Source organism: Molossus molossus, unplaced genomic scaffold (assembly GCF_014108415.1).
Source record: "Molossus molossus isolate mMolMol1 unplaced genomic scaffold, mMolMol1.p scaffold_m16_p_3, whole genome shotgun sequence".
Lineage (NCBI taxonomy): Eukaryota > Metazoa > Chordata > Mammalia > Chiroptera > Molossidae > Molossus > Molossus molossus.
Genome location: NW_023425366.1, coordinates 47,851,543 through 47,875,766, shown reverse-complemented (window position 1 = coordinate 47,875,766; position 24,224 = coordinate 47,851,543). Strand labels below are relative to the sequence as shown.

Here is a 24,224-nt window from a genome sequence, read left to right as displayed (position 1 = left end):
CAAGTCGGGCCAAGGGGTAGCAATGGCCATGGAAGGGGAGTGGACATCTAAACCAGAGGTAAATGACCATGACAAGTGATTAGAGATGTGATGCAAACAGCTGCTGATAAACTGTCTTTTAAAAAGACAACATCAGTAAGAGATGACTGGCCTAACAAAGCATCAACAATGAACAAGTGGATACCTCGGAAGCAGACTCAGGGAAGACACTGGGAAGAAGGTGCTGTACACAGGGTGTACACAGGGTGTGTCCCAGAGGGCCTCAGGAGCCATAGTTAGGTTACCACACAAACCTCAAATTCTGATCCAGAGACTTTGCTTGCTTCACTTCTCTATTACTGGGATATTTGTAGCCCAGCAGATTTGTAATTAAATGCCTTTAATAGGCCAATGAAGCCCAGCTGGTGTGGCTCACTAGCTGAGAGTCGACCCATGCACCAGGAGGTTGCTGGTTTGATTCCTGGACAGGGCACATGCCCAAGGTTGTGAGCCCAATCCCCAGTGGGCTGCATACAGGAGGTGGCCAATCAATGTTCTCTCTCCCTTCCTTTCTCTCTAAAATCAATAAAGAAAAAGTATTTTTTTAAAAAAGAGGCCAATAAAAATTCAGCTAATTCCTTTTTACTTTCATTCTTAACTCAGAGCCAAGCAGTAGAATCCTTACAAGAATGAATCTCCATAGAAATATTTTTAAATCATGTTTATTTCATTGTTCCTATTTCCTAAGAAATGTGCTACTGTAACCTCATATTGATCCCTGTGAAATTCAAGAAATGCCTATATAGACTAGAACCTGTGAAATTAGGCTGAATTGTTAGTGCTGCATTAAAAGGGAAACATAAATACAGTGCCCAAAGTCTTCAATATAAAATAAAAAGGTTTTATCACAAATCTCAGTTCTACAGTTCTCTCACTTTCCCCTTACTAGATAAGTTTCCTCTTTCATATTCTTGTATAGCTCCATACTCTCTTCCCTGGTACTTAGCACAGATTGTGAAACATATTTGTATGACAATTTCATTAATGTCTGCCTCCTTACCTTGATTGAGCGCTCCATGGGAGACCACGTAGGAACTGCAGATTATTTATTTTGCTTATTATTGTTAACCTCAGTATTTGAGACAGGACCAGACCCCATAAGACAAGTAACACACATTTGTTTAATGAATAGACTGAGTGTACGTGTTTTAATTCATTGTTCAGCCATGCAAGTAATTTTATCTTAAGAATTCCAAAAATCTTTATACTGATAACACATTTTGGCTTTGCACATTAGCAATGCTTATCAACTATGCGTGAAAATCATTAAAAAAATATTAAATTGACTTTTTTTTCACTGTATTTTAAACATAAAAGGAACCTTAGAGATATGAAACTAAAGTTCATAAATGGTAAGTAATGTGTCTAGAATGGCGCAGATCTACGTAGTAGCAGAGTGGGGATTGGAGCATAGGTTTTCCAACCCCACCCTCATCCTCCAAGGGTTCTGTCCACTGCTTTTCAACACACTGGCTCTTAACCAGAACATTTAGATTGCCAAGTCCCTGAAAGTGAATAATAGTTTGTAAAGAAACATTTTGACACACCTCAAAGTTTAAAGGAAGCTTGTAATTAAAATTGTTTGCAATACAATCACTGCAAAATTTCTGATTTCCTATGCATCTTAATTTTAAAACTAAGAGCTAATAATACTTTCTCAAACCCATAACAACACCTCATCATTCATCATCATACGTGTACTGGTGGTACTGTGTGCCAGGCACTGTTCTAAGACTCTTTCCCAACGGCATTAGCCTAAGTCCTCTTTAGTTCTATGGTCAAGAGATAACTGCATTTTTTTTTTTTTTCTGCTCTTATTACTCAGTTGCAACTGGGAAAAAGCCATTTCTGAAAAGTTAGAATCCTGCAAGGTTAAAAATCTAGCCCTATGATTCAAGCTCGCTCTTTGGTCTCCACTGTTCTCATTTGAAGTAGGTTTCTGTTTGTTGGTTTTTTCTTTTCCTTCTTTTTAAGATGTAAGTTGGAACTTTTACGGGGGGTGGGGGGCAACTAGTTTAATATTTTTGATAAGTCTGCTTACCAAGCACAGAAAATCCATTTGCTGGCTAAAAGATTCCAGCAACAGAAATTTCTGTCTGATGATGGAATCATATTTCTGGATGACCCCAGAGTGACTCAATTTGTCAAGTTATTTCATTTATATTTATATGCTGGAATGTTATTCCAAAGACTCCAAATAGTCTCAGTTCTATGTATAAAACAAAAATAAGACAGTATAATATATATAACTAATATATAATGTCTCCTTTAAAAAGCAGACACTGATATCAATAGATGTTTTAAAATAACCCAAACCAGCATTATTTGCAGAAAAGAAGGCTGTGATTGGAGAGTAGGAGAGGGCATATTAAAGAAAATATGGGAGGAAGAAGAAAAAAGAAACAAAGGGGAAATAGATGACATTAGCTAGGGGAAAAGTATGAGTTATACAGATGAGAAAACAATGGAAGGAAAGGAGGTACACTCACATAAAATGTCCTTTTTCATCAACAGACATTTACTTGGATGTTCTAACTTCTTTAAAAGGGAAGATGTTTTTTGAAATAATATAAAAGTTGTCATTTGCACACATATAATTACATATGTGTGTGTAAATGTCTACACAATTTTAGCCATACAACCTATCTACTCATAGGATCTAAAGCTATTTTGGACAAGCACAGGCGATATGCCTTTAAAAAAAAAACCTCAATTCTCATTTCTTTTAGCACTTGGTTGGGTTTTTTGTGTTTATTAGCTCATTAGGAAGCTAAACAATTCATGGAGAAAACAATGATCTATTTTTAAAAATATGTTTTCAATGCAAGATATCGAGAAAGTAGAAAGGAAAAACGGTCGGGACTTAGGAGTGGGGTGCACTGACAGTTTGTGCAACAGGACAACTAAGTGGGTTAACGCATATTTTACAAACTCTAGAGATTTTATTAAAGCTATGTAAAAGTTGCCATCATTACTTTCTCCACACTTCCCTTCTCTCTCTACAGCAGCCTTGAGTTCTTTTGCAGTACCTAGAATGAATGATTCTTTTTTTCACAAGCAGTATACTACTGAGAGGTATACACTGTTCTAGATAGAAATACAACCATGTTAATAAAATTGAGACGGCCATTAGGCCAACCCAATATAAAGGGTTTGCTCACTAATGTTTCTGTAATAAGAACTCGCTTTCTGACAGCGTAGTTTCCACTAACCTTCATAATTAGGACCTGAAGCCAGGGGGCTCTCTTCCTGAATCATCCAAGGAAGACTAAATGAGACTGTTCTGAGTCTGGGTTCCAAGTGGGTGGCAAAGTGCATTCTCCTGTTTGAGAGCATCTGTCTGGGCCTGTGCTTCAATAACATGCCAATATTTGCCCACGGAGTGCAATACTTCTCTTTTTAAAAATCCCTTTGAAAATATCACTCTATTTGGGAGGAAGAAGGACTAACAGATTTCTAAGTGCTTGTTTTCTATGGTTTAAATATATTCCGGGCTAACGTATAAATTTGGTTTAGCAATTCTAAGTCAATTCTAGATAAATTTGGGGTGTTTATATAAAAGAAAAGACTATGTTATTGAATTCTAAAACTTCAAAAAATAATAATCCCATAAGGAATTATTGGCAACTCTCTATTAACTAGAATATTTGATTAACAAGACCACCTTATTTCTCATCCATAGAAATATTATCATTAATGTAGTTATTGTACATAGATGATTTGACTTGGTTTTTAGAACACTCTGTAAGGTTTGCTGTAGAAATAACATTGTGTATAGGTTTTAGCAAATGAATTAAACATGTTTTGCAAACATGATCAAATTAGGCATAGGACAAATTGAAATTGTTACCTTAAAGGTATTAGATACCAACAATCATATGATATATTACCATAAAAATCACTTTTCTTTCCGGATAATCATGGTTTTCTGACAATGATTACCTTCATGCAAGTCATACACTGTCAGTAGTAATGTGATTTGAGCATGGCTCCCCAAGGGCATTCATATCTGCATGTTCTCGCCTGTTAAATGACATTGTACTAATTGAGTGTTCACATGACAAGATATGCATAGTTGATCATGCGTATTACAATGCAGGCCATTCTCAATTAGCCATCACAAATGCTGTACCTGGTGCTTTTAACACAGTCAACCTATAGATGAGCCCCAGGACTTACGAAATTTAATCTTCAGCCTCTTTCTAAAATCTGTGACTAAGTAGCTAATCTGAGGCTCAGTGCAGCACTGAGCATCAATGTGGAAATTCTAATTATAATGGAAGAAGTGCAGCTATTTCCTGTTTGGCATTATGTAGATAAAACACTCATGAATTTGACTTCCGGAATACTTTCCAGACAGGTGTTTGGCACTGTGCAAACACCATCAAGTTTCATCTAGTTTGGTTCGTCGGCGAGGTAAAGACAGAAGGAAAAGCAAAGGGCTAAGAATTCCCAAACTAGGAAACCAACCTGAGTGTCACAAAGCTGTGTGTGGCCCCTAAGATTAACAGCCCCATCAGATGGAACAGGCAGATTTTCTGAACGAAATTCTCTCGTTGGTGGGGGGAAATCTGAATAAAAAACCATTTTAAGCTAAACAGAAAACAGGACAAGTTCCCTTCTCCGGGTCAGTGATGAGGCAGGTTAGTAAAAATTCACGGCATCCTAGAATACCAGGTGGAGCAAAAGTGGGTTTACAGTTGTGAGTAAGCAAAACACAGAGTTCTTGTATTATTATTGTATTATTATTTTCTATACAAACAACCGTAAACCTACTTTCGCCTCACCCTGTATAAACACTGGCAGAGACTCAGATCACTGGGTCCATCCTTCCCCAAACTGTGTTCTAGAGAAATCCAGATCCCTAGAGAAAGGGGTGGTGGAAGTGACTAGTCAAATAGGTTAAGAAAATTTATGGTTATACAAAATTAAGCAGGTTTATTTATATGCAATTACCTACTTTATGACTCCTCAAAGAACAAGACCTAGTATGCTGCAGTTCCCACTTCTTTCACAATGGAATTCTTTCCCACTGACTAGCTGTTGACGTTTTCCAGAACGAACGGCTAACTGAACAGTTTCAGGCACCCTCATCTAGTCTAAGCCCTTGACTTGGCAGAAGAGAAAAGGCCTCACAGCAACGTTTCAGGGGGCTACCTGGGCAACAGCAGTCTCAGGTGGGCCCGAGCGGCTGCAGCAGGCCAGGCGTCCAGGACTCTGGAGAGGGGAGGGCCCCGGGAAACACCCCGCAACACAAATCCCCTTCCTGCTTCCCTGACTCAGGAGAGCTGAATCAGAGCTCTCCAAAGTGTCTGTTCTAGCCTCAGGCAGAGAACCAATTACTTCAGATTTATTTCCATAAAGCCTTTCACTTTCACAACCTCTCCCAAGTGTCTTCCGAGTCCGCCAATGGACAATGCGCCAGCACTCAGAGAGGGAAACAATCTTGAGATCAAGCCTATACATTTATCTCAGCAGTTTTGTTCTCACATGCTCACCTGAATCCTTAAAATAGTCCACCAGTCTTTTCATAATTAAATTAAAGTGCTTAACTCAAAATGTAGCTCCAAACTAGGGAATAATTAATTCACTTTGGATCCAAAATTCCTTGGTGACAAAGAGAACCCACTGCATTAGATCTGCTTGATTTGTGTGGATAATACGATCTTAGTGACTATTTTTTATGCATGTGCATTTTTAAAAATAGCCTGAACAAACAACTTACAGAAGTATCCTCCTACAAAATTCTCATTTGACACATATGGTACATTAACTTGTTAGTTATCTTATTTCCATGTTCAGTTGTAAACAAGTCTTAGGCCAGAATTATTTATACATCTTCTAATGGCCTGCAAGCTAGGAACTAGACCTGTGTCTTACTCCAGGAACTGCTACGGAAACATTTAATGACAGATTGGGGCTGATACTAGGGCACCTTCTGAAAAGATAAACCATCTATTGCGAAAAGATTCTCTCTTACCAAATGGATTAGAAGGTATCCTTTCCTCTCCTCCACCCCTTCCCCTCTCCCCATCTGTCTGCAGGTCTTTCCAAACGTCAAAACCTGTAGGTGAGAATTTAGAAGGCAGGAACAACCACTCAAAATGACTCTGGAACTCTGTGTGCACAGAGCGCTGCTGGCCTGGGCTGCAGGATTTGTTCCATCTTCAGTCTTAGTGATATCAAGTGAACTTGTCCAAATGGGACACTTCCATTGACTGACATTTCAGGAACCCCAAAGCAACCTGAACATGGAGCAGTACCGGTGGAGCAGGTGCACTGGGTATGTGGTGCTCCCTCCGGGCACCAGCTGCTCCTTCCCAGATGATTCCTGTGATGTGCAAACAAGGAAATCTGTGAATTTTGTCCAAATGCTCAACGGGGGCTCCTTTACTCATAGCCTCCGATGAAACCTGTTTAAGAGCCAGCATGCCCTGGCCGGTTTGGCTCAGCATTGAGAGCGTCGGCCCACAGACCAAAGAGTTGTGGGTTTGATTCCAGTCAAGGACAAACACCTTGGCTGCAGTGTGTCCCTGGCCCTGGTCAGACTCATGCGGGAGGCAGCCAATCAATCTTTCTCTCTCTCCCTCCCCCGCCCCCACTCGATCTGAAGATAAATGGAAAAATATCCTCGGGTGAGGGTTTAAAAAAAGAAAGAAAGGGCCAGCAAAGGGCAGGTTTAAAGGACTGTCCAACCAAGACAGTCCTTGGGATGTTCATTTTTATCTTAACCCCTAGACAATCAAACACAGAAGGCAATTTTTAGAAGCAAACTCAGTGTGAGTCTCTAAAATGAAGTGTTAGGTACAACAGCAGACAGGTCACACCCAATGAAACACCACCTTCCCTAGGCTTCTTTGGTTTGCTTTTAATGAGATCATTTAATTTTATATCATGTGTAGACCTCTTGTTGCATTTTTTGTAAGCCGTTATCTCGCCAGTCCTGAGTGGAGGCAACTCTTTCCCGTAGGTTGGAGTTTATTAAAATAACATTATTTTTGTCTTGTGTTTATGTTAATTTCTCCAGTCCCCGTGGTCATTTTTAAGTGCACTTCCCTGGGGCACTGCTTTCTTTCTCACACTTTCCTATGACCAAGGAAATCTGACTTCCCAGGCAATAGAAATTACCCTTAGACCACAGCAAAGCAAACAAAGGCAGAAGCCCTGGAGTATGATGTTTGGAGATACTTGATGGTTGCCTAGGTAGCATTTAATTAGTCTTGGGTTGTGGCTTGGGGTGGGGGTGCTGATACCTGGGTAACCTTTGTCACTGCCACTGAATCTGTGGTTGAACAATCAAAATGCTGTGCTTGTGATGATCTCATTCTCACCCTTCTTTTCTTTAGGAATTTTTATCTTAACCCCTCTCCTCTCTCTCTGTCTCTCCTCTCTCCTCTCTCTCTCTCTCTCTCTGTCTCTGTCTCTCTCTCTCCTCTCTCTCTCTGTCTCTCCTCTCTCCTCTCTCTCTTTTACTTTATCTGTCTCTCTCTACTTTCTCTCTCTCTCTCTCTCTCTCTCTCTATCTCCCCTTTCTCTCTGACTCTCTCTATCTCTGTCTCTCTCTCTCCCAGACACACACCACTCACTCAACAGTTTGTAAATTAAGAAAACACTCTTTGTTAGTGTGTTTTAAAGCTGTGAATGACATTTGTTCCAACTAAGTTATGAACAGTGGGGACTCCTTATTCTTCTATCTAATCCTGTGTGATTCCTTGCTTCTTAATAAGCACTCAAAAATAGTACTTGACATTTTAAAAAAGACATCTGTTTATGCTTTCTTCCTCACGGTCCATCGTTATTTCTAGCCTGCTGTCATAAATGCTGAACAAAGCAAAGCGGCAGGAAGCGCAAAGGGGCGCAGTGGCTCGGCGGTGTGCTGAGACAGGGTGCTCAGAACAACTGCGAGCAGAAGCCACGGCGCTCCGGTTCCTGCGATGAAGACAAAAGCTGTTCGGAGCTGGCACTGTCAGAAGCTGTTCTGGAATGCACTTAGTGGATTTAATGGCAGGTTACTGACATTCCCCCAAATGGTTACTGGGCCCAAGCAGGCAATTTTCTGCCACCTTCCTGCCTATGCGCGCCCATTAGAACCGCTTGAGAGCCATTACAGTTTATAGAGTAAAACATCCTTTTTACTGAAAAAAAAAAAAAAAAGTGAGATGAGTAGGTATTTTTAGGGTGGTCTGAATGAGCCATCAACAATCCCAAGGAATGAAGACACATGAGTGGCAATGAAACACCATGTTATTACTTTTTGGTGGCCAAACCTGCGTCAGAAAAATAAACACATTAGTGTGTGAGGCTCTATGGACACAAAGTATCCCCATGTTTCAAAGTTGCGCAAAATGTAAACCTCACAGGAATTACACCTTGTGTAGCGTACACTACAAAATTCTGGTCCTTCCCTTTGTAAAATGGGGCCCTTTCATCCTCCCGAAGGGATTCGGGCAGGGGCGACCAGGCAGTTGCCGGCTCCAGTGAATGGGAGCAGAGGGCCGGAGGCGGGCTGATTACCCCACCGACTGCAACCCCCGCAGGGGAGGCTGGGGGCAGAGGCCGGGCGGAAGAAAGGCGAGTGATTTGCATTAAAAAGGGAGTCTCCTTCCCAGGCAGGCGGCATTGACCTCAATGGATGTTAAACAGAGGTCTGGTTACTTCAACAAAAATAAGGCTATTTGTCATTTTCTTCTAATACTAGGATCCCTTCCATAACCTTAGATGACGCTGCAATGAGACAAGGTGAGCCGAGCGGTGTTGGCATGTGGGCAAGTGCCCCTCTGTGCGCACCGGAGAGAGAAAACTTGGGGATCAAGTTCCCTCTGAAAGTGCAGGTTCCTTGAGGGTTAAGTCAGCCTCTTGAATACAACTGAACATGTATTTGTGTGCTTTATTGTTTAAAGGTTGGGAGCTGGGCTGAAAACACATTCATTACTCCCTGTCATAGAGCAGTTGATGCATTCTAGGCACATACAATTAGGCTATAATTCTGTACAACAACAGACTAAACATACAAGTCTAGACAGAGAAAGGAGACGACTGAAAATATTCTTAGACCTTTGCTAAAGGCGTTTCAGCATTTTCTTATCGTTCTACTGGGAAATACTATAAAACCTTGCCTCGTTAATGTCAAAGGGAGTAGAGGATCCGCATTACTTCAATTTAGGGGTCTTGATTTGAATTCTCCATCAAAAACCAATCTCCAAGCCAGATATTTTTAGCAGCACAAATCTGAGCACGCTCAGCTGTGGTTTGTTTATCTTCTAGAGAAAGGTTCTGGGTTCTTAAACAGAACCACCCATATACACATTACAAGGTTTGTATGAATGTGATCTAGGAGTTATACAACTTATGACAAAAGTAAACATGCCAAGGTCTTACTATTTATTCAGTTGCCTAAGAACATAAACCACAAGAAATCTCAGTTTCTTAAAACTGGCAACGTCTATAGTCACTTGCTGATTGGAGGGAGTAGAAGAAGTAACAGTGTGGTAGAATGGAGTGGAAGAAGTTTCCCCCTGAAGGCAACAGGGTATGTGACCCCAAAATATGCCACTTTGGTCTGTGGATTTTCTTGAGCTGAAGGCAAGACCCAGAAAACTCAAGAAATACTTTTACTTTTCCCTTAACTACCTAGAAGAATTTAATTAGGGGGCCTGGCTCACAGAAAGAGCTATTAACAAAGATAACTTTTACATGAATGACCTACCAAACATCTGCTCTTCTTATTGTCCTATAAATCACCCTCCTCCCTTTGAAGCTCCAGGCCTTTATTGCTTTGCTTAGTTCAGGGTGGCATAAAACCCTAAACTGCCCAACTTGCCCTTCCTTGGGTCTTATTGTCTTTGTAAAGTTAAATTTGTTTTTCTCCCGTTAATCTGTTTTACATCAATTTAATTAATAGACCAGCGAACAAAACCTAGAGAGGTGTATAAAAATATTTTCCTCCCCTACTCATCAATAGATTATCACAGTGAGAAAGCAGACTAGCACCCTCACCTACATCAGCATCCTCCCATGGGTACCAACAGGACCATTTTGCAAATGACCTTCAATACTGCCCTATGGTTCTGCTAAGCCAGCACCTCAATGCATTGCCTCCTTTTTGCTGTCACACCCAAAGGACCGTCTTAAATTCAGTCATGGAATGTTGCTGCCCCCTTTACATAATCAGAAGCTCTGTTTCTTCTGACAATGCTGAAGGCAGTTGTTTCTCTGAGAAACATCTTTAACACACATTTTAATATCATTACAAAAAGAAAGTTAGCCAATGTAGAAATTCAGTATTTCCCATAGATAACAATCATCACCAAATATACAAGTCAAATAGATTTTCAGTAGGAAGACAATTTAACACTAGCTTATGTTTATTATTTTACTGTGTGACAAACACTGTTTTCAAAATCTTTACATGCATTAATTCATTTGATCTTCATGAAAATTCTAAGATAGAAGTGATCATCCCTGTTTCATAAACTGAGGCATAAAATAGTTAAGTGACTTGTCCAAGATCCCATGGCAAGTAACTGTCAGCGCTGGGAGCAAGACTTTTACTCTTCATCATTATGCTATGTTGCTGGTGAGGATTTGGGTTCTCAATTTTTTTAAATTATTTTAATAGGCAGAAGTGACACAATGATGAAAAAAGAAAATTAAAATGAGTTTTTCTTCTGGTATCCCTTGTCCTTGGACTGGTTTGTATTTGTTTGTTGTTTTGAAAACATGTCTGTCTGACACGGGTAATCATGGACCACTTCCTTTAACCCTTGGAGACATCCTCCTCTACTGTTATGTATAGATAACAATAAAAGTTAAATTAGGGAAAGAAGCAAATGGAATGGAGAATGAAGCATGGTAAGCATAACTCTACTCTTGTGGGAAGACTTACAAAAATGATTTTCATCCAACATGATTAAGATACAAAAACATGCTATAATATGCAAAAATTTTAGCCCTGGCTGGTGTGGCTCAGTGGTTAGGGTGTCAGCCCGTCCACCAAAGGGTCCCAGGTTCAATTCCTGGGCAAGGGCATGTACCTGGGTTGTGGGTTTGGTCCCTGGCCCTGGTCAGAATGCATGCAGCAACCAACTGATGTGTGACCCTCACACTGATGTCTCTCTTCTCTCTCTCTCTCTCTCTCTCCCCCCTTCCCTCACTTCTACTCTCTAAAAATCAATGGAAAAAATATGCTCAAATGAGGATTAAAAAAATTTTTTTAGGACAGTATTTGAATTCATAAATATAAGGAAATGTAAGACTGTTGCTCTGTTTGAAAAGACTGAATTGTTCAACGTGCATTTGCGTGAAAGCCCGAGGAGTACTCGTGAAAGAATACCTAGTGTTTTCTCTCAAGATGACTTGCCTCGCTTGGGCCCAGCTTAGATGAGGCCAGGGATGGTTTTCCATCGGGGCACATCAGCAGAGACCTGCTCTGGGCACACAGCAGATGCTCGTTGAAGGATCTTTGGGGAAAGCAATGCTGCAACAGGTTTCAGAGAGTACGAGGGCCCTCGATGACTGGCCATTCCGAGAATCATAGTACACCAGAGTTGGTCAGGGCGTCGTGATCCCAGGGTTCACATTCTGGAGAACTGGGGGACCTACAACCTCACCATTCATACCATATGACCCCTATCTTCTGCAGTGAAAGCATCACAGTCCAGGTTCCTGCTTAAAGGATATTTGTTCAAGATGACTGAACTGTTCAGGGTGGTCTTGAATGACACCTGCAATCCTGGTGATGAGATAGGCAAACTGAACCTCAAAACCATGTTTAAAAACTAGGACAAAGGGACAGATCTGGTTGTGCTGCCTGCGCAAGCTGTTGGCTGCATCTGAGGCAATCGCCAGTCTTTTATAAGCCATCTCTAGACACGGCACCTAGCGCAGCACTGATACAGCCAGGTTGGTAATCAGCCCTTAGAGTGGGTAAGGGCGGGAAAAGGAGGAAGAATAGTACATTATGCTAAAGTGGCGGGGTGGGGGGCTGCGGGACTTCACCTTCCTCATCCACTAGGGTAATGCTAGGTCTTTGGTCCAAAAATGGTTAACTCTTTAGCAATTCTTGCAGCCTTGCATTCTGCAATACACAGCTGTCACTCTATAAAGTCAATCCAAATATGAATGAACACAATGGGGATCACAGGCTTTGTTTAACTCCCCTCAAAACAAAACAAGAAAAGTAGTCTTACAAACAGTTATAATAAGAAAGCCAGAACAACTTACAGAGAAAGGATAAAAGCTTGGATTTACATTTTGAAACATACTTGTTGGAAAAGGGTTCTTCTCTTATTATCTTTTTTGCGAGACAATTTTAAAAGTTATAGCAATGTGTAAGACATAAAAATACGATACAGTGATGACGAGAGCAACAACCACATACCGTACCTTTACTTCAGCAAATCATGTGTTGTCCGATAATCAATACAAAGAGTTGATTCTGCATGTGGCTTTGCAGCAGGTTTAACTTTTAAGGTGCCAGTTCTTGCTATGTTCTTCTTAGCACACTTATTTGATTCCATGCTTGAGGGCCACAGTTCATTTGCTAACCAGAATATATGGGATTTTATTCTAACATCAGACTCGAAGAAAAGAACTGGGACCGTCTCATGGGCATATTGCTGCAGCCAAGTGTGATTCATGAAGGGTACTGACATTCTATAAGTGGTTTCAAATGTTAGTATGGACAAGGCTAACTGAATATGCTGTGGTCAGTCAAAAAAGGCTGAGCCCCATTCCTGATTACATATCAATGCCAATAAAATTAGCAATCATGCAACAAAGTCATGTAGACAGAAAAGAGTATTCTTTACTCTATTTTACATAAAATGTAAGTGGTATTCCAGAAATAAAATGCAATATAGCATCTACGATGGATCAACAGCAGAGATTTGGAGAAAAAGTCCCAGGTTTGAAGTCTTTATGGGCCAGCAATTCTGCTCATAATCTTAAATGTGACCAACTGGGAAAAATAGGGGTCACTGTTCTCAAGAAGAAGACAAGATAAGTGAGTCTAACTATACTCCTAGTCCTAGAGGTCAGGGTGAGGCAGGGTAGTCAGAAGCTAGGAAAATTTCTTGGCAAGTGGAATGAGGAAACTGAGATAGACAGTTTAGCAGACAGCCCAGCAATTTAGAGCCAAGCAATTTAGAGCCAGCTGATAAATCACAAGATCGCATCTTCCCTAACCAAGGACACTTAGGAGCAAATGGTTTACACATTCCAGACCTTACAGGGGGCAGACCCACCTCAGTCCCAGTCCCTTTCCAGGACTGTTCTTTGAAGGTAAAACTGCCATCAGCATATCAGAGGACCCACCTGGAAAGCTGATGACTAACCTATAGAGATCTTCCCCTAAAAATCACACCTTTAGAAAACAGATAATAATTCTTAAGGCAAAGGACCCAGTGTGCGCTCTCCCTTGGGCATTTACTCAAGTCTTTCCCCACTGATTTCATCAGGCATGTATCCTTGCTTTCTTTCTAAGCTCAGAAAGCTCCCAGGAGACTTGCAATCAGGGGAGCAGCAGGCTGCAGCAGCTCATCCTGAACTAACCCCCTGAACCTGTCTCCAAGGGCCCTCCTTTGGCCTCTGTAATTTGTTTTCCTGAGTCCACACAGCCCAGCTGGCTCGCTTCTTCTGCCTCTATGACTTTCTTTCTAAAGGGCCAAGGCAGCTCCACATAGGCTTACACTTGTTGCTATGATCTTACGAACCCGCACATTCCAGACTGTGCTGGGGCAGACCCCCTCAGTCCTTGTCCCTTTCTGGTGACAAGGGTACATTCCCAGGCTGGTTAGTGGGAGCATCTTCGCATATAACAAATTTTTGTGTCCTTACCTTTAATTTTTCTGTAGTATTCTTTTTCGTCTCTGAAAGAAAGGCTATTTTAACAGCAGTTGGAACTTCAGATATTTTTACCCACACTAAGAAAAGTGGGTGATACTGCAAAGATGACATACATATTTTGAAATGCAGATGCTTCCTTTTCCTTGGAAGGGAGGGGGTTGTGGGATTCATTAACATTTAAATAATTTGTAATCCCTTAAGGTCAGAGTACAGCGAGATAGAAAAAAAAAAAATTACCCCAGAATTTTAAAAAACCTCTAAGAATCCACAAAATACATAGTGTGTTCCCCCCAAAAAATGTATATATAACTTTGAATCATTACAAAGCCAGCGCTTATTAAAACACATTTCATTTTCAAAATGTAATAGACTCTACAGATACCCTATATATATTTTGGGGGGACAGCTGTATAATCCACACAGTGACAACTTAAATTGACTTTCTTAAAATATGGCTCTGGCTAACCTAGTAGATAGTAACAAATACAAAGAATCCTTCAGCAATAAGAGAAAGTCTTTTTGATGCCCCAGGCAGAACTTTCTAGTCAATGGCCTAATCCCCCATCCTTTCAAATTCGAAGTTAACTAATACTGAACCCCAGCCTCACCTGGGACCTCAGGAGAGAATCTTGCAGAGTGTCGAGATACAAAAAGTTTCAGTTCTTGGTCTAAGTTGCATTCAATCAGGTTTGTGTCCCATGATCGGATTCCTAAGGAGGGAAAGACAGACAGTTGACAGACTTCCAGTTAGTCATTTCAGAATGGTTTGGAGAGCATCACTGTGACATTTCTTAGGCTTTCAAGGAGGACGTGGAAACTCCTTTTCTGAAGAGCCTGGTGATGAGCAGTGATGCCCACAGGATGGGAGGGCCGGGGAGGCCTCTCCCAGGCCACAAGGGAGAAGCAACTAGCAATGTGGACTGAACTTCTGTCCCCATAAAGCGTAACTGCAGTTTTTCTGGGAGAGTAAAAGAAAACAGTTATTAGGAAAATGACAGGCTTTACTCCAGGGAGGGAGTAGAAAGGACAGAAGGAGTGAGTTCTGAAGCAGTTAGGAGGCCACCAGACAATCTGGCTTTCCCATGGTCCATCTGCAAGTGGCCAGAAGATGCAGAATGAGGGTGGGAAACCAGCCATGGGGGGGCCGGCATGCAAGTCCAGGCCTTCGCTCTTCCGGCGCTGTTTCTGCAGCCTGCATGCCTATGCATTTCGTGCGCACATACAGTGTCTTGCCTGTAACCATTCCATTTTTTGCCATGGTTTGCCAACCCCGGATATCAATCCAAAATGTGTGCAAGCTTTGAGAAAAAGGCTGGACCTCAATCTTCAAGACTTGGCCTGTCTGTCCTCCCGGGCGTTTATTTTACCTGCCTCACTTGGCAAGCAGCTCTTGCATTCACAGTTGTTGACTGTGTTGAATTTTCTTTCCCAGAAGCAAAGAAATGTGGCAACTTTTTATATCTTATAAACTTTCCACAGAGTTGGGGCCATGAACTGTCTATTCCCACAGAACTGCAGGCCTCCATGCTCTAGGCCGGGAGCTGGGCTGAGAGGACAAAGGGCAAGGACTGCGGACACCCTCCCTCCCTGGTCTCCTTCCTCCCCACTCTGCCCTCCCAACAATGAGGGGCAGAGAACCCACAGGACATCAGAGAAGGGAGATCGAGGGTGCAAGCCAGGGACAACTAGAGAACCACAAAATTCAGGAGTGTGTGTTTTTTACGTATTTTTTATATTTTCCCAAATAGGTGGCTCATGGTAGGGCCAGTATGTAGTATTCATAATTGTACCTTTGCGTGGAGCATATTTAATTGCCAGGAAAAAAATCTCTAGAACAGTCATTTACCGCATACCTACTAAAGGCAGGGGCTTGAAACTCGTTATAACACAGCTGGTGAACCATCATTTCTGCTGGTCATTAGTCATGCACACAGAGTTGGGAGTACATACAGCACTGTGTTATTTAAACACACTTGTAAATCCTAAATGAGTATCTGCATGTACTACCGTTTATCTCTTGTTCATTCTTCCTATCTTGCAAATAATCAAGGTAGATTAGATAGATGATAGGAAGGAGGGAAGGAGGGAAGGAGGGAAGGAGGGAAGGAGGGAAGGAGGGAAGGAAGGAAGGAAGGAAGGAAGGAAGGAAGGAAGGAAGGAAGGAAGGAAGGAGGAAAGAAAGAAAGAAAGAAAGAAAGAAAGAAAGAAAGAAAGAAAGAAAGAAAGAAAGAAAGAAAGAAAGAAAGAAAGAAAGAAAGAAAGAAAGAAAGACACATTACCAAAGATTCTGGAAACTCAGCTGTCTACACATCAAAAATACCTCCAGATTATACACCAAACAACTTTTTTGTTCTTTTTTAAATGTTTTTTTATTGATTTGAAAGAGAGAGAGAGGAAGTAAAAGGGAGAGAGAAACATCAATATGAGAGAGAAGCACCAATCAGTTGCCTTCCGTATGCACCCTGAACCGGTGACATTTTGGTGCACAGGACGATGCTCAACAAACTGAGCCATACTAGCCAGGGCCAAACACCTTTCAGCTACAAAGAATATATTCCAATAGATGTATGTCCATTAAATGGAGGTAGAAATTTCTCATACATCCAGGGGAAGCATTCAGGTGTGAAAGAGTTAACATTCATAAAGAGAGGCTAAATTATAAGGGATAATTTTATGGGTCTCCCTGGAAACATTAACAGTCTCAGTTTGCATTTGTGCTAATGGAGTATTTAAATTTTAACAAGAAAGGCATGTTGAGATTTTGTGGATCTTTTTAGTGCAGAAATGATAAATGGGTTCTTTTTGTTTCACAGAAAGCTTGACAGGTTGAGAGGCCTGAATTCATTAGAATATTTTACCTCCACCTATACATATACTATATACTCATCTAGTGTGAAAAATCCTGGAGCTCCTGTCTGAGCTGCTTAATTAGTAATTGTTGATTGGATTTGCTGTGCTCAGGTCTGAGCTCCACTTTGTCTTCTGGCTTGTCAAGTTGGGTCAATAAGTTAATAATGAGACATATGTATTTAAATTAAATTCATACAATTCTTCTGCCTTTGTTCTGTGTAATGTCCGAGGCGCTACACCATTTGAATGACTTCATCTAAGGTTATGTGAAGACTTGCTCTTACATTGTTGTTGGCCATTTTTCCCTTGGCCTCAATTAACTTGTCATGACATGTGCAATTAAATGTTTGCTTTATATTTCATAAACTCCTGGTTGCTTGATTTGTAATTTAACAATGGGAAAAGTATGAAATAGTAGAAAAATCATTTAGTAATTTTAAATTACACTAGTGAACAGCCAATAAAAATAGTTCTCATTTTTATGCTCCCAATGAAACAAAAAAATTAAGCTTCTCTTTCAAAGGAGTAATTTCTAGCCAAACTATTTCTTAACAATGCATAATCACTACTACCGCTTAAAAAATAAAGGTTATAATGGACTGACTGACTATTTTAATTAGAAAGGATATCTGGGAACCAGGCCACTTTCTATGCCAATTTTAAAAATACTCTGAAATTATCTTGTACCTTCTGCTAGATAATATTAGTAAAGAGAAATAGTATTTCTCAGTGAAGGTTCATACTGCATTTAGCAGGATTATGTATCTCCCCTTTGTGTCTAAGAGGAAGCCATTAGTGGGTCCTCCAAAGCTCATATATATCTTCTTTGGCCCTTCCCACAGTCTCCCCTCTGAATTCATGGCTGGAGGGGGCAGTGGGGTGTTGGCTTTCAGGAAACGGGTCACTCTGAACAGGCTTTCAGAAGCAGCTCACCCTGGTCTCTGACAGGTTGTAGAGAAGCCAGGATACATCCCTGGCCCTTTCTCTGACTCTTCCGTGACCCCTCCCCCACCCCCAAACAACAGGTCAAGCTCTTCTCTGAGGCTTTGCTTCTCCAGACTCTATGAAGGCTGTGCCCCTTACTGGCTTACCCAGGTGGGGGCAAAACAGAGCAACTCCACCAGCTAGCTGGAGGAGATAAACCTCCATTTTTTTTTTTGGACTTCTGGGCCCAGAGGGCATCATTCAGCCCTGGAAAGTCGGCCCATGGCCAGGCATGCTGAGAACTCTCCCACCTAATCCAGAAGGAGGGCCACTGCTCTGGCGGGCACTTCTCCAGGCACAGAGATCAGGGGGTAACAAAGGGTCTTCCCACCTCAGCTCTCTGACCCCAGCGGGTATTAGTGCACATGAAGTTTTCAAGGAGAAAAGGTTGTATGTATGAGTATGTGTGTGTGGGGGGGGGAAGGTCATCACAAGAGAAGTCAAGGTGAACAGTGAGGAGCCAGGTTCCCTAACTTTGTACAGGTTAGATCTGCCCAAGATTACCAATCATGCAAGCATTTTGCAGGATTATCTCATGAAACCAACAATTTTTAAAAAGCACCTTCCATTTAAAGGTTAAAATCTATATTCCTAAAAGAGACAGTGGATTAAAGAAAGCAGAACATAATGGCTATGCATTCCATGTTGAAATGGCACATGGGCTCTCTCTGACGGTTATCTGGGCCTTTAACAGGTCAATTGTCCTCTATGGGCTTCAGTTGCTTCCTCTGAGAAACTGGCTTTTCCATCGTTTCTTGCAAGTACCTAAAAGATTAATCTAATAACTCTAAGCTTCTGTTTGTGAAACTATGCTAAAAAGTGATCAAGTCAGATTAGTATCATAAACTAATAAAGACACAGAATTAAAACAAAGGAAGTGCTGAATTTAAGGTTTTTATTTCTCAGAGAAAAGTTTTCCTATATTTTTCCTTGACCTAACCTTTGATTTCCCTTTCCCCTTTTTTTTGTTTTGTTTTGTTAATCCTTACTGGAGGACATCTTTTCCATTGGTTTTTAGAGAAAGTGGAAGGGAGAGATGGGGGGTGGGGGGCAGGGAGAGAGGGACAGAGGGAGAGAGAGAGATAGAGCAACATCAGTGTGAGAGAGACACACTGACTGGTTGCTTCCCACCCCAAGGGATCTAACCTGCTGCCCAGGTACCTGCCCTTGTCTGGGAATAGAACCTGTGAGCCTTTAGTGCATGGACTGATGCTCTAACCACTGGACAACACTGGCAAGGATCCTTCTTCCTTTTTTTCAGCCTACAACTTGATGTTCATAATATATATTTTATGTATAATGCTGACAATATCTTATATACAGAGCTCAACATTTCAAAACATTGACGATAAATAATTTAGGTCTTGTAGAGCATTTCACATTAAAAACAAACAAAAGAAATGATATATAATAATTTATTAGTCTAGAAGTTAGAACTTATTTTAAAAGTAAGCTTTTAGAAAAGATTAATAATGACCTTAAATCTGGGTACTGGCTTGTATTTCAGCAAGGATCATAGAACCCTTAGATAAGACCAATTAAGCAGTGTAAGCAGAAAGCCATCTGCCTTTTGACTTTGAAAAGTATAAAGATGAATATAATAAATTTAAAACTTAACATTTCTTTTAACCACCACCATGTGTTGATTTATTTTTCCTGTTGAAATAAAGTGAAAATTAAACCCCAAACTTTCCTGGGTTCTTAATTCTCTTAGCCATCATAGACTGAAAATATTCAATAAAGTGACATCACAAAGTTACAATGTATTCAGCTAAATTTACATCTAATTTACACACATCTATTTTTTTATGAACAAATCTTGCTGACTCTGCTGATACCAGAGGAAGGTTACACTCTTTAATAGTAATTAAAAGTATTAAATTGACGCTTAGTATTCCTTTAAAGCAATAAAATGAAACAATGGTCTGGCAGGTGTGGCTCAGTGGTTGAACGTCAACCCACACACCAAGAGGTCGCCAGTTCCATTCCCAGTCAGGGCACATGCCCAGGTTGTGGGCCCAATCCCCAGTAGGGGGCATGCAGGAGGCAGCCAATCAATGTTCTCTCTCATCGATGTTTCTATCTCTCCCTCTCACTTCCTCTCTTTCTAAAATCAATGAAGGAAAAAATATTTTTTTAATAAATAAAATGAAAACTCCTTTCACAAGGCTCTAGAATTCAGTTTGCAAGGCATGGATGCATGTTGTCTATGTCCTAAAATAAACGGAGGAGTTGGGGCTCTGCTGAAATGGCATGGCTAAGTCCATGCTGGGCACTAATAAGGAAGAGGGCAAAAAGGGTTCCAAGAAGCGGTAGTTGGTGGAATGACAATGGTTTGGCATAAAGTCCCACATAACTAATCAAATAAATCTAGAAGAGTCTGAGGAAAGACTATTGTTTCAAATTTGAGAAGAAATGACCAAACCCTACATTTTGCTTCTTGAACACAGTTGAGAAAATGAGTGACCATCTCTTCCTTGGTTTCAAGAAGCATTTACTAAGCATCCACACTGGGATGATTCAAGCCTGTTGATTTAATGCATTACCACCATCTTCCTACAGATTGATTTTCTAGGCTTCCTCAATAATCAGATGGCAAAAATCTAAGTCACCAGGGTCTCCAAACCCACAGAGTATCAGTCAAGGTGGGAGGGCAAATAGAAAGCAAGACTAACAGATGCTGAACTGCTTTCCCAGCCTGTAGCATACAGAGTTGAAGCCCCTGTAGCATCTCCATCTTGCTTCACACAGTTCAGCCCACAGGCACCAGTAGCCACAGAATTGGTATCAGAGTGACCTCTGGAGGAGGCCCAGCTGGGACCCGAAGGCTAAGACAGCAATGTGTCAGGCACAGGGAAGCAGAGCTGGTCTGCCCTGTTGCTAAGTCATCTCACACTGTCTGAAAAGCTATGGGACCACTTAGCACTGGAAATCCCTGCAGCTTGAGCTGTATCCAAGACCCTAGGGCTCAGGAGAGCAATCTCTAGAGGAAAGCAGCATCTGTTACTGTGTGTAAGGAAATGGCTCTACTCACTCACTTGGTTGATTCTTAATGGGATCAATACAGCCATTTCGGATTTTCATGCAAAAACCTGACCAAATTAGGAAATGCAAACTCAGGAAGGCATAGTGATTGGAAAGGGAATATGAGGGGTCTTCTGGGATTCCAGTAATGTCAGGTTCTTGGGCTGAAAAACACAGGTGTTTCCTGTGAAATTTTTGTGAAAATTCACTGAGTTCCTCATCTATAATTCTTGCCTTTTCCTCTTTATATACTACTTCATTAAAATTTTTAAAAATTAAAAAAAAAAGTCAGGAAGACAAATCTGAACTTTATCACTAAGAGCTACTAGTGTAAAAAAGAGTAAGGACAGAGAGCACCTCACAGTAGTCCTTGAATGTGTCTATTTTATCCTCAAACGGAAGCAGCTTGAATGAACCCCCTGAGGAATGGGATACTGAAAGGATGATCAGCAGAGTAACAAAGCAGGAAGATAATTATGGTGGGAAAGTGATTTCTGAACCACCTCCCTGCATGGGCACAGCCCACAAGTGGATGACTATACAAAGGCAAGCTCTGAAAATTGCTGTGTTTGATCTCCCTCTGATATTAGCCTGCCCTGCAATAACGTAACACCAGGACCAGAAAACCAGTGCTTCTGCAGGGGTAGCACTTGTATCACTTAGAGTGGTGTGACCTTGAGCTGGTCCCCTTATCACTGCTGCCTCTCTGGGCCCCCATCTCTAACATGGGACTGACGGTGGCTCCTCTCCTGGAACCACATTGGGTGGTTATGAAAATTTTATAGGCAGAAAAGCACCTCCTAATGTATTATTATTCCCTGGCAATGGTGCACACACACACACACACAAAACACCCACATTTTTTAAAAAGCCAGTCACTGATTCATAAAGAGCCACACCCAAAATCAGTACACGTGAAATTTTCCAAGAGAAAATTACAACAGATCAGATTAAAAGCCTATAGTTTGAAAATAAGGCTTATTGAGATGCTTTAATAAAGCATATCACTACTGGAATCTTTTATTCTGGATCCCCCCTCCCCGCGCATAAAATAGTCTTAATTCTGCTCACTTTTCCCCCACAGCTGAAAGCGAAAATCTGCGGTTTAAAGTTAAACAAAAGAACCAGGTCTGCAACTCCGGTCCCCACCCTGCAGCCTTTTGTTCTGGGAACAAGCGGCCGTTTCCAAATGCAGGGGCAAATGACTGACAAGCGTTTATTTTCTCATCTAAAATAAGATTTTTCTTTCGTCTTTTTTTTTTTTTTTTTTTTTTTTAGGGGGCGGCGGGGAACGAGGGCTGCGTGAACGCCCTTTGTCCGCCTCGGGCTGCCGTAGAGACCGCACTGCGGACTGCACCACGCCCACCCGCCGGTGTCTCCTGGCAGAAACGCTCCAGCACCACCCCAAGAGAAAAAGATCGCGGGCTGGGGCTAGGGGGGACCCGGCGACTTCTGTCAGGGGCGAGGGGAGGTCTGGGACGCTGGGGTAAAGGGAAAGGCAGAGACCAGGGCTGCCAACCGGGGACTTGGAGCGCAACAAAGCTGGGCTGAGGGAGTGGTGGGGACACTCAGCACCCCCGAGCCCGAGGCCCGGGAAGGCTGCGCCCGATGGGGGCGCCGCAGTGCAGAGGCAGGTGGAAGCACTGCTGCAGCCCTGCTGGGGCTGAGGGGAGGGTTGGTCCGCGTGCCCGAGGCTGCGCCAGTGGGACCCTCACGGCCCCGCCTAGGGTCCCTGGCGAACCGCTATTCGGCCTCTGCGGAGCGCGCTCCTAGTGCGCGCACCAGGAGAGGCGCTGGCCCTGCCCGCCGACCCCTACCCCCCCACCCCCCCCACCCCCAGCCATCACTCCCGAGGTTGAGACTTTTAAAAGAAGAAGCCCCACCCCGCAACTTGGGGTCCCATTGTCCTTTCTCAAAGCTGTAACCAAGGTCCCAGGGGCCGTTGCGAGGCGGGCACCGTCGGGGAACGAAGTGCAAGCAGCTCCCCATCTGCGTCCCGGGGGGAGGCGGGGGAGGGGGGTACGGGCGTGGCTCTAGGACTAGCCTAGTCTTTCCAAGGAAAGAAAAGATCGGAAGGTTTTAAGCCAGAAAAGGCATTTCTCAGGGGCTGAGGTGCTGTGATGAGGATGATTCTCATGCGGGCCCTGGCACATGGAGCTTTAGCCGCAGGTCTGGCGTAGAAAAGGATGTCCATTATTTTGTGGGGGTGAGAGAGGGGCTGAAAGGAGTGGCTGCATAAGCGCTTCCTGTGACTGCGGTTTTATTGTGGCCTCTGCTCCTCTGACACCTGCATTTCATTTAGAGGGAGAGGCGGTGGCTAGCTTGGATCTGCGGACCCAGCCTTGGTGACAGATCCCTCAAGGTTAGGAGAGACTCTCCCACTAGGTCTCAAATCATATTCGCATTATTCTCTGAAACTAGCTCAGAGAACAATCCCTACCGTATGCGGGAGGTGACAGGGATAGGTGGGTGCGGGGCGCGCCTGAAGAAGAGGGTGGCTGTTGCGCCCTGGGTGGGGTCGCGTTTGTGCGTCTCCCCGAGCGCGTCCCGTGGGGGGCGCAGGGCCTCTTACCGAGCTCAATGTTGCCAATGGCGCGTCGCAGGTGTTCCTCGGTCACTATCTCGCCGACGACCACCAGCAGATAGAACTTGCTGTCGAGGAAGCGATGCGACAGGCTGGGCGAAGTGGACGCCGCCGGGTTGGTGATGCTGCCGGACAGCTCAGGCTCCGCGGCTTCCACCACCACGGTCGCCATCCTGCCGGCCCACTATGCCTCGGCGAGGTGTCCCGCTCCGGCTGCTTCTCTCCTCTGCCGCAGGAGAAAGGATTATCTCCGAAGGTGCTGTCTCCGCTCCGCCCCCTGCGTCCTCCCTCCTCCTGGCGCCGTGCGCCGCCTCCCCCTCCGCCCTTTCGTAGAGCGCGCGGCGGAGCGGAGTTGGGAGTGAGAGCGGGCGGGGCGGCGCTGCTTTTATGTGGAGAAGAGGCAAGGAGCAGAGGAGGAGGAGGAGGAAGACGAGGAGGAAAGGACCACCCCGCACATCCTCACGCGGTGGCTGCCTCCTCTGTTCCAGCCGTTGGCCCAGGGCTGATGTCATCTGCAGCAAATCATCTCACTCGCGGCCCGGAAGCTGGAGGGACGAGGTGTGCGGACAATGGTCAGGGCAGGGCCGAGAGTCAAAGGGTTGGGGAAACCTAAGGGCCCTGGATGCAGTTGTGAAAACATTCCATCCTACATCCCTCACACACCCACTGACCACCCCAAACCCCCACCCTGTGCAGGAAAACGGGATGGGTTTCCATTTGTAGAATGGGGATATTTATCTTGTCCGAGGTGCACAAGTCAGACCTCTGCCTCGTGTCCTGTGATGAAGCCAGGTTGTCAGGAGCTATGGTATAGCCCGCATGATGTTCAGGGTACCCTGCCCAGGAAGACAGAACCGGTCTTTTCTTTGGCCTTCTGGATTAGGACGACATACAGTAC

The 24,224-nt window shown here is 43.1% G+C and overlaps 1 protein-coding gene across 1 annotated transcript in view; it reads right to left on the bottom strand.

Moving 5' to 3' along the window:
• Positions 1–23,728, bottom strand: part of MAP1B (microtubule associated protein 1B) — a 96,520-nt gene extending 72,792 nt beyond the window's left edge. The window contains exons 1-2 of the mRNA XM_036279013.1: positions 23,315–23,728; positions 14,493–14,594 (exon numbers count right to left, since the gene is read on the bottom strand). Of these exons, the coding sequence (XP_036134906.1) occupies positions 14,493–14,594; positions 23,315–23,498 (286 nt within the window). The 5' untranslated portion in view covers positions 23,499–23,728. The remainder of the gene's footprint in view (positions 1–14,492; positions 14,595–23,314) is intronic.
• Positions 23,729–24,224: the final 496 nt, after the last annotated feature.